General features: G+C 59.5%; 1 protein-coding gene across 2 annotated transcripts; it reads left to right on the forward strand.

Moving 5' to 3' along the window:
• The first annotated feature begins 242 nt into the window (after positions 1-242).
• Positions 243-10,207, forward strand: NATD1 (N-acetyltransferase domain containing 1). 2 transcript variants are annotated; one of them, XM_055576277.1, is made up of 3 exons: positions 243-675; positions 4,439-4,557; positions 8,302-10,207. In XM_055576277.1, exons 1-3 carry the CDS (start codon positions 570-572, stop codon positions 8,428-8,430), a joined length of 354 nt encoding a protein of 117 aa, XP_055432252.1. In that variant the 5' UTR covers positions 243-569; the 3' UTR covers positions 8,431-10,207. The 2 variants fall into 2 exon arrangements, with proteins under 2 accessions (XP_055432252.1, XP_055432253.1); XM_055576278.1 differs by lacking the exon at positions 8,302-10,207 and adding an exon at positions 5,456-8,132 and having other exon boundaries at positions 294-675.
• The last annotated feature ends 332 nt before the right edge of the window (positions 10,208-10,539 follow it).

Raw genomic sequence — 10,539 nt, forward strand, 5'->3', positions numbered from 1 at the left:
TCCCGCATTTGTTTCTGGAGTTAGAGGTGGCATTTCACTAGATCCCAAGCCAGGCTTCTCGGGACAATGGTTCCAGCGGTGTGTGACCCTCGCAGGTCTCCCCCAGGCGCCTGGGTCAAGCGCACCCATTTCCCGGCTTCATGAGCGCTTCCTGCAGCTTCCGGGGCTTTGCTGCGCGCAGGCACACAGCAAGCGCTGAGTAAGTGGTGGCTGCGAGGGGACGGTTAGAACTGCCCTACAGGTCGAAACGTGTGTTTGAGACGGGGTCCGTGGGGGTGCCTCAGAGTCTCCTGCAGGTCGGGGCCAGAGGCCCAAGGGCCCTGGCACGGAGCTGTGCGCGACGCTGCGCCTTTAAGAGGCGAACGGAATGTATCAAAACAGAGCGGCTGCGCGCCCACTGGTCGCGCGCCGCACGTGACCGCACAGCTGATTTCCTGCTCCCCCCTTTTTGTTGCTGCGGCCGCCGCCGAGTGTCAATTTCCGCGCCGCCGCCTGCGGTCGACCCCAGTGCGGCTCCGCGCGCCGCCCACCGAGCCCGCCGCGCGCCCCTGGCCCGGGTCCGAGCGCCCATGGCGCAGTCGCCGGCAGCAGCGTCGCCGGGCGCGCCGGAGCAGGGCTGCCCCATCCGCGTGGAGCACGACCGTCGGCGCCGCCAGTTCACCGTCCGGCTCAACGGTAACGCCGGGCCCGCCCGCCCCCGCCTTTTGTCTGCGCGCCGCGGGGCCGGGGGCGCACTCGCGGGCCAGGTGGGGGCGGGCGCCCGGGGCGGCGCGAGCCCGGGGGCGGCGGAGGCAGGCACGGGCGGCTCCTGTCCCGCCTCGGCCTGGGGGAACCCGCACCTGCTTGGCCCGGCTGTTTTCCGGGATCCTGCCGAGGTCCCGGGGAGCGGGTGTCCCGCCATTTCCCCATTCCCGGTGTTGAGTGGCTTCTGGCTGCCCCTGAGAACCTTCGCTTTTTAGCGCAGAGGGGGCTGGAAGACCCTGCTAGACCGACCGGGGGCTGACGGACTGAGGGGCTTCGGCCCGTCAGGGGCGGGGCGGGGCGGGGACGGGGAGGGACGGTGTCTCCTTCAGACCCCGGCGGCTTCGGGGCTTGGCCAACTTGCCTCATCTCTGTGCGCCCGTTTCTCGCCTCTACAGTGGGATTAACTCCTGGCTGGTGGGAAGAACTGGATGCCCAGTAAGTGTGAGATTCAGAACAGCGCCTGCGGCAGGTAGTCAGTACTGGAGGACACGGACTGGGCATTACTGATTTTTTCTTTTTCTTTTTTTTTGCTGGCAGGATCTTAGTTGCAGCATGCGAACTCTTAGTCGCGGCATTTTTGATTTTTTAGTTGTGGCCTGTGGGATCTAGTTCCTTGACCAACCGGGAGCCTTGCATTGGGATCGCACTGGAACACCAGGGAAATCATTGGGCATTACTTTTTAAACCAGAGCGAAGACAAGCTCCACCGCTTACTAGTCCACGCCCCCTCCGCCTGATTGTGAAATGGAGGGTTGAATTCCTTGCATCCCACCCATCTCTGTTAATAACTTTTTCCTCCCTCCCAGCTGGGCCTTTTGTGGTAGTGCCCAAGCTGGATGGGCCCGTATGGGCCACTGTGCCCTTGTCTGAGGAGGGAAGGGCGAGGCTTCCTGAGGTCAGGCAGTGGGGGGAGGGGCAGAACTCGAATAGGGTCTTGTCTGGGCTGACTCCTCCCACCTGCGCTTGGAGGGTCTGGCTGGGACCTTCTCAGATCCCATTTGGCTGTGTTCGTCTTTGAACCCGGCCCCAACACACGTCTGTTACAACAGTCTCATGACGTGGCCATCACCACCCTGTGTTTAGAAGAGTAAGCTGAGGCCAGGCCAGAACTCAAACACCTTTTCCTTCCTCTTCTCTGTTATGGTGCCCACCCTGGCGCACCTGGCCTTGACTCTCAGGGCTCCCCCGCTACTCTCATTCCAAGAGGCCCCCTGGCTTTTCAAGGCTCCTGAGAGGCCTCTGATTTCCTTGTGGGTGCTCAGGAGACCCTCAACACTCAGAGAAAGAAGAAAAAGGGGACCCTTGGGGTGTTCCTTCTTTCTTTTCCTAATGAGTACAGCCATTAGGGACACCCTCTTGAGGTGGCTGGGGTCAGGACTGGATGAGCCCAGCTGCCTTTGTAAACTTGCCCCGTCTGTCGCCTCCTGCTCAGATGGCTGACTCTAAAGTGGACCAGGATCCCTGGGCAATTTCTCACCAGTCTGCAAGACCGGGCTGTGCATCCAGGCCCAAAATGGTCTGGGTGTGTATAGGGGTGGGCCGAGGGCTCCTCTGTGCCCAGGCCCCCACGCTGCCTCAGCTGGGGAGGGGACTGGCCTGCCATGGTGACTTGCAGCCAGGCCCTGGAAGCCAGCTCACTGTGCCCATTGAGAGAGGTGGACACTGAGGCTGAAAGGTGGAGCAGCCCTGTGGCTCCTAGCGAAGGTGTGTGCCACCCATCCCCTGGCAGAGCTAGGCTGGTGAGTCCCCAGCACGTTCCAGGTCTGGGGAGGAAAGAGCAGCTGTGTGCATTCAGTCCTTGGGTTCCCGGCATGCCCCTCGCACTGGAGTCAGTTATTTTATCTGCTGGCAGTGTTGGTGGAGGGGCTGCTCTGCCCATTTTACAGAGGAGGAGACTGAGGCAAGGCGAGTTACCAACATGCCTGCAGTCCTGCACCTTGGAGGTAGAAGAACTAGGATTCATGCCACAAGTGCTTCTCAAGTGCTTACTGTGTGCCACACATTGTTGTAAGTGCTGGGGGCTCAACCATCTGAGGGTCAGTGGACAATAAAGCATAGACTGTCCTGAAGAACAAGACCTGTGAGAAGTAAGGTTGGGGTGTTGGGAAAATGCCGGTGCTTTTTGTTTTTGTTTTTTTGGCCATACTGCATGGCATGTGGGATCTCAGTTCCCCAACCAGGGATCAAACCCTGCCCCCTGCAGTGGAAGCATAGAGTCTTAACCACTGGACCACCAGGGAAGTCCCAAGGGCTGTTGTTTAGAGTCAGGTGTCCAGGAGGGCTACCCAAGAAGGAGGCCAAGAAGGGAGCTACAGTGGCAAGAATGCTCCTTGTGGAAGTGGCGGCAAATGCAAAGGCCCTGGGGTGCCTGGTGTGTACCGGGAGCAGCAGAGAGGGGAGAAACAGAGCCAGGCCACAGGACAGGGGACATCAAGAGGCATGGAGGCAGGTGATGTGGGGCTGTGGAAGGCATTATGAGAACTTGGCCTTGATTCTGGGTGAGGTGGGTGCCTGGGAGGGTCCGGAGCAGAGGGTGGATCAGATGTCATGGGCTCCCTCAGGCTGCCTGGGGGCAGGCAGTATAAGCAGATGGGGCCGAAAGCCCAGTTCCTCGGTGCTTGCTGAAGGAAGCGTGGACGGGTCTTGCTGACGTGGGGTATGAGAGGACATGGGTGCTCAGGCTTTTGCCTGACCCCCAGATCCAGGGCCTGAAATGCTGGGGTGACACGTGGGCTAACCTCAAATAGTGAGGACCCAGCCCTGGGGACTCTGGGGGAGGTGCCAGGAAGAGGGAGCAGCTGGCTGAGGCAGGTGGACCTGAGGGGCCGCAGGGAGGCCGCTGAGCTGAGGATGGGCGGGGTCTGACTCTGCTTCCACGGCGGGTGCAGGGGCTGGTGGATGTGTGAACAGTGGTCAGATTCCAGGAAGATATTGAAAGTTCTGCCCACGGGCCTGCCAAAGGCTCAGACTGGCATCCGAGAGACGTGCGAGAAGGACCCCAAGCACCTTGGCCTGGCTTGTTCGTGGCCATGTCCCCAGCTCCTGAGAAGTGCCACGGATGGGCTCAGTGAACTTTTGTAAAGGGGGCAGAAGGGTGGGTGAACACGTGGTTGGATGGACAGACACACTGGCTGAGAGGCTGGAGTGTTTCTCCAGCAGGGGACTGGGGCAGACTGGTGCACCAGGCCTGAGAGGGTGTGAAGGTCAGTTGCCTGTGCCTCCTGGGCCTGGTCACTTTCCTGCGGATGCTGTTCTGCTGCTTCTGACCTTCCCCAGGGTCTAGCGGGTGGTCCAGCTCTCTGGTCTGTTCAGGCTCTGGTCTAGTTGGCAACTTGCTGAGTCCTGCTCTACATCCAATATTGGGCCTGGGGCTCCCATAACACTGGGCAGGTGCTCCAGTGGGGGTGCAGAGAGCTGGGCCTTGGAGGGCACTGGGAGCCCTGGGATGCTAAGCTTGATGGTAGCAGAAAAGGCCCACATGGGGCTCAGTGTGTTCTGGACGCTGTTCTAAGCACGCTAACCCTCCAGACACTGTCCTGAGGAGTGCTCTGTTATATCCATGCTTTGTGGATGAGGAACTGAGGCACGGAGAGGTGATTCTAGACCCAGCACTGCAGCCCAGCACCGAACCCCTGACCCTCCCCACGGCCTCCCTGCTGGTTCAGGGCCTCACCCGCCCACCCCCTCCCCACAGGATGTCACGACCGGGCAGTCCTGCTCTATGAATATGTGGGCAAGCGGATCGTGGACCTACAGCACACAGAGGTCCCTGACGCCTACCGCGGGCGCGGCATCGCCAAGCATCTGGCCAAGGTAGGGCACGGAGGCCGGCCCCGCTCAGAGGAGACCAGGCCCAGTGGTGGCCAGGCCCCGCCCTCCCATGGGCTGCAGCTGCCACCTTTCCCCTTTCACCTCTACGCCCCACCTCCCAGGCCGGGCCCCCAGGGACCTGGATGCCTGCTTTATGTGGGGAGCTCACTGCTGGGACCCAGTGTGCATGGATGATAGGTGCCCAGTGAACTCTGCAGGGGGCCGAGCCTGGCACCAAGGGTGAGGGTGGCCGTGAGTCCCCTAAAAGCTGTTCGGGGCCCCGCCCTGCAGTCTCCACTGCCCCTCTCCCCTTTTCAGGAGCAGCTCTGTGCTGGTCTGTGGGGCCATCCTGTTACCAATAAGGAGCCCTGGGTAACAGGAGCGGGGTGGGAATCTGTTGGGCATGAGGGCGCTTAACCTGCAGCCCCCAGTTCATCCGCAGAATGGGAGAAGAGATTGGAATCCTGTCACCAGAGGGTCTCAGGCTGAAACCGGGGGTCAGGTGTGTAGGGTACTGAGTGATCAGGCGGTTCCAGACCCACTGGGTCGACAACTGCAGGCTGACCGCTCCTACTGCTGGCCTTGGGATCCCTGTGAACACTGGGCGACCTCTGCTGGGAGCAGAGGGAGCCCCAGGTGCCCTGATCCAGCCCACAGGGGTGGCTTCCTGGAGGAGGCATCCGGTGAAGAATGAGTGGAGAAGAGGGTTCTCCTGGGGCCGGTCTGACCCTGGCCCCCTCGCTTCCCTGCCATGTCCCTCAGGCAGTTTATCAGTCTGTCCGGGTTTGCCAGCTGTAACGGGAGTGGTGACGGCACCTCTGCCTCCATCGCAGACCCAAGGGAAAGCCTGGAGTGTGAGGGACTGGGGCTCTGACCACTCTTCTCTCTGCCTGGCTGCCAGGCCGCTCTGGACTTTGTGGTGGAGGAGGACCTGAAAGCCCATGTCACGTGCTGGTACATCCAGAAGTTCGTCAAGGAGAACCCTCTACCGCAGTACCTGGAGCGCCTGCAGCCATAGCCCTGGCTCCACAGGGCTCCAGCCCGCCTATTGGACCCCCAGGCTTTGCCCTGGCCTCCGTGTGCTCTCAGGAATCCTGGTCCCCACGGGGGACAGACTCAGAGTTATTTTTGTAAGGACACTCGTCTGTGGCCCTGGAAGGCGGCTGGCCAAGGATGGGCCGTGGTCCAGCTGCCATGGCGAAGCGGGGCCCAGCTGTTGCCGCTCTGCAGACGGCGTGAGGGCCTGCAGTCGAGATCAGAACATGTGGATGGGGGCGTCCCTCTGGCCATGCCGGGTCCCCCCCTGCTGCTCCGTGCTCTGTGAGGGGCAGCAGGGGGTCTGCTCCCCAGATGAGGAGCAATAAGGAACTATGTGTGCCAACTTCCAGGGCCATTGGGCCAAGCGAGGTGGCCCCCATGCTGCCCCTACTCTTGACTGTGTGCCTGGTGCAGGAGATGGCTGCAACCACGGGAGCCCTCCCTGATGAACAGGGCCAGGAGTGGGCTGGGCGCCAGTCCAGGCTCAGGCTCACACACACACGGCTGGTGTCTCCTTTACATACGCACATGCACGCGCGCGTGGCTGGTGTCTCCTTGGCAACCCACCCTGCAGGATAGTGGTCCTCTCCCTCCACCCCACCCCCATGCCCGCCCTCCCCTTTGCATCTGAGTGTCTTGGGGATCCCTGCCCCTCATTGTGGGTGAGCTTTCTCAAAGAGGACCCTTGAGCTGGGGTGGGGAAGCTGTCCTTCACAGACCACCACCCAGAGGAAGAAGCAGTTCGGAGGGATTTTCTGTGCAAATGCCACACGTCAGAGCATCCTTCCCTTCCTGCAAGCCGTGGCCCATCAGGAGTCTGAGGCCCCTCCCAGACTGCCTTCCTGGGAACAGCTTGGGGAGCACCCCAGCACCTTTGTTCTGTGGGGCCTGCCTTTTTGGGGACTTCCTTTTGGGGGCTGGTTGAGGCTCAGAGTACAGCCTCCTGTGTCCTGCTCCCCACAAGGGCCGAATTCATGCCTGCTCCCCTGTGGGGCCAGAGGGCAGCTCAGGAGTCCCGTTCCTTGGGCTGAGATGTGAGTTAACAGTGAACCCCTGGGCTGACACGGCCCCTCCAGGCCACTGGCTGGGGTGGACTGCTTGCCCCAGTGAGCCCTCCCTGTCTGACCTCGGCAGTCCTCTCCAGGGTGCTCCCACCTATATACGTCTCACCCAGCAGTGGGGACAGCTCCATCTACGTGTGTCCAAAGGCCTGGCAGCCCTGAGTCACTGTCCTCGGCCCCCACATCCCTCCCAGCACCCAGCCTCCCTCTGGCCTCCAGGAATTCCTTAGAGGTTGCAGGACACCCTCCCCTTCCCTCTGTGCCCCTGGCAGTGTTTGCAAAGAGCTTTGGGGGAAGCCCCTCCGAGGCCACACATGTGCCCTCCTGGTGCAGCATAAGACAGAGTAGGTAGTAGGCATGAGGGTGGACTGTTGGGCAGCCCAGGCTCTGGGCCATTTCCCTCTCCAGCATCACCCCCTCCCCATCCACACTCCCCATGTTCAAGCACAGACTCCATCATGAAAACTCTCCAGTAGCTCAAAGAGCTGGTGCTGATGCCTTTGCGGCCTTCTGGGCGAGGCGACCTGGTTCCAGGAGGCACTGTCGGTGGGAGGGTGTCCTGCAACAGTGGCACAGGGGACCCCAGGGCAAGTTGCATGTGGAGGGACCGGAGGGCTGGGTGGCACAAGGGGTCCCACCATGCCCCAGCCTGCACCTGTGTTCTCCCAGCGGGTGACTCTGGCTACCCGGCTGGCACACACAGCACTTAGTACTTGAACCAGGGATGTACAGGGTCCCCAGGGCCCTGCGGCACTGGGCCAGGGACAGCTCATCCCCAGTTTCTGCAGGTGCAACCTGGGCCCCCTTGCCTCAGGCTGCCTTACAAAATGCCGCTGCTCTCACTACGGCCCTTGACAGCAGCAACGGCCAACTCCCCCAGTTGGGTGGGTGTGCTGCAGACCCAACCCCAGAAGCCCAGTCCCCTCCACCAGCACTCCCAATCCTGACACTGCCGGTGCTAGCCCGATGGTGTGACGTCTCAGCCTCGCCCTCCCACCCCACCCATCCCAGGAAACTTGGGGAACCCTCACTCAGGAGGCAGGTCATGTGGGCCAGTTTGTGTGCCGCCAGCAGGGAACAGGAAAGCTCAGAGACCTATCAGGCCCCCAGCAGATGGCCCCATGGTCACATGCTCTCCTGCCAGGGCCGTTTGGTAGGTCTCACCCAGTTGAGACAGGCGGCCACCCATGTGCCTTTCCCACTCAGGACCTGCTGCAGGTGGCGTCTGGGCCAGGGCTGGTCTCCAGACGGAGTGCATGACATTTCAATAAAAGGTGTGACCCAGTGTGGCTCTAGGACTGCTTCTGGAAGGGCAGGGGAGCTCGCCTCCCTCACCTCTGCTCCACTCCCAGGGCAGCCAGGCTCCCGGGGTGGGAAGCCCTCGGGAGTGGGAGGAGCAAGAAGGGCAGACTTAGCAGGTGTCTGGACTCATGCATCCTCACTGGCAGGGAAGCGAGGCCCTGAGAGGTGCAGGTGGCATCAGGATCCAGAGGTCTGCTGGCTGCGCCTGTGCCTCCTCCCAGGCTCGGGCCCCTCTGACTGAGGTTACGGTCAGGCCTCCAGCACCAGGCTCCCCTCGCTGGGAGCAGCTGGACAGGGGGGCCAGGAGGAGAATGTCATGTCATGTCATCTGCCCCTCTTCCCCCAGGAACCCTCTCCGGGCTTCTGTCCAGCGGGGGAGGCAGAGCACTCAGGCAGGCCAGGGCCAGCAGCACTTAGGACACACAGGATGGAGAGCTGCCTGCATGGAGCCTGGAGCCCGAGGACTCCAGGGTGAAGCATGTTCCTCTAGGTCCCCTGGGGGGCCCTCTGTGGTCATGACCAGCTTGGCTTCCATAGCAGCTCCGTGAGAAACCAGGTATTGGGAACTAGAGGCTGGGGGTGGGGGGTCAGGAGGCTACAGAAAGGTGAGGCCAACAGGATCCATACCCGGTTCCTGCCTCCCCATGTCCATGTCCTGTGGTGGGGACCTTGCAGGGTGATACCTAGGGACATGCCCAGCAACTGCCCTACAGCAGCCTGGGGTCTAGAAGTAAAACCCATGTTACTTTCCACCCCGAACCTGAATGAAAACGGAGGGGCAGGGACAGGACAGGTTCAGCAAAGTCCCAGTGGGAGAAGGGAGGGCAGGAGCCAGCAGCCAGGTGGCTCTGGGATGGGTGGGTGTTGGGTGCTGCATGCCCCCGCTTGACTGGTCCTCCCCCTCTGGTGTCCCCACAGCCACCTCTTGGGAGTCTGCTCACTTTCCTGCCCACATACGTGTCAGCAGGATTTCCTCCAAGCAGCAGCTCAGGGGCCTGAGGCCCCTCTAGCCTGCAGAGCTGCCATCCCCACAGCTGACTGTGTCTATCTGTGGCACAGGTGGGATGGGACCTGCTGTGGAGGAGGCTGGGGACAGGTTCTAGGCATACAAACAAGGAGCCTGCGTGCTGAGGCCTGGATGGGAAGAAGACAGCACAAGCCCGCTGCGATCTGGACTTGGGGAGGGCTCTTTGCTCACAGCATGAGGCAGGGTCCCCTCAAGGCAGCCTGGCTGGCAAGGTGAACCTGGGTGGTTCAAAGCCCGGAGTTAGATGGCAGGAAAGACCAGCATACACAGCTCTTGGTCTCTGGGTAAAAGAAAGCAATTTTGTTTTTTTAAACTGAGGTATAGTTACTATACAATTAAATAAGTTTCAGGTGTTCAAGATAGTGATTCAGTTGGCCTGCCCAACACTTCCACAAACAATGCCCTGTATTAAATCCATTCTGTTTAAAATACCAAGGGTGGGTTTTTTCCCCCTAATTAGACACTGACTGTTCCATTTACAGTTGAGAAAGGTGATATTCAGAGAGGAAATGACTAACCAAAGGCAAACCCAGTATCTCTCCTGTCACCCTAGTCACGTTACTGGGTCACAACGCTTTGTCCCCAGCTCTTCCTTGCACACTCCTCCTCCAGGCCCATGCAAATGCCATCTCTTGAAAAGACCCCTAACTACCTGTAACCTCCAAGTCATCTATTACATCATTCTGCTTAATTTATTATCACTCTGGAAATAGTTGTTAATCCCATTGGACTGGAAACTCTTGAGACCAACTACAGGGCATGAGGAATCTTAGTTCCCTGACCAGGGATCAAAACCCTGCATTAGAATTGCAGAGTATTAACCACTGGCCCACCAGGGAAGTCCCAGACCAGGAAGTGTTTGTCTTACTAATGTGACTCTAGTGCCTAAGAGTACCTGGCACTGAGCGTGCACATGGTGATTACTTGCTATAAGAATGAATGGCTCACTGGTAAAGAATCTGCCACCAATGCAGGAGATACAGGTTCGATCCCTGATCCAGGAAGATCCCACATGCTGTGGAGCAGCGAAGTCCATGTGCCACAGCTAGAGCCCAAGAACCATAACTACTTAAGCCCATGTGCCCTATAGCCTGTGCTCTGCAGCGAGAAGCCATCACAATGAGAAGCTCGCACTGCAACTAGAGAGTAGCTGCCACTCGCCACAACTAGAAAAAGTCCTCACAGCAATGAAGACCCAGCACAGCCAAAAATAAACAAAATTATATATATGTATGTATATATTGTTGTTGTTACTCAGTTGCTCAGTCATGTCTGACTCTGCAACCCCATGAACTGCAGCACGCCAGGCTTCCCTGTCCTTCACCATCTCCTGGAGCTTGCTCAATCTTATGTCCATCAAGTTGGTGATGCCATCCAACCATCTCATCCTGTGTCATCCCCTTCTCCTCCTGACTTCAATCTTTCCCAGCATCAGGGTCGTTTCCAATGAGTCACATCAGGTGGTCAAAGTATTGGAGCTTCAGCTTCAGCATCAGTCCTTCCAATGAATATTCAGGACTGATTTCCTTTATGATAGACTGGTTCAATCTCTTTGCA

This window comes from Bubalus kerabau, chromosome 4 (assembly GCF_029407905.1).
Source record: "Bubalus kerabau isolate K-KA32 ecotype Philippines breed swamp buffalo chromosome 4, PCC_UOA_SB_1v2, whole genome shotgun sequence".
Lineage (NCBI taxonomy): Eukaryota > Metazoa > Chordata > Mammalia > Artiodactyla > Bovidae > Bubalus > Bubalus kerabau.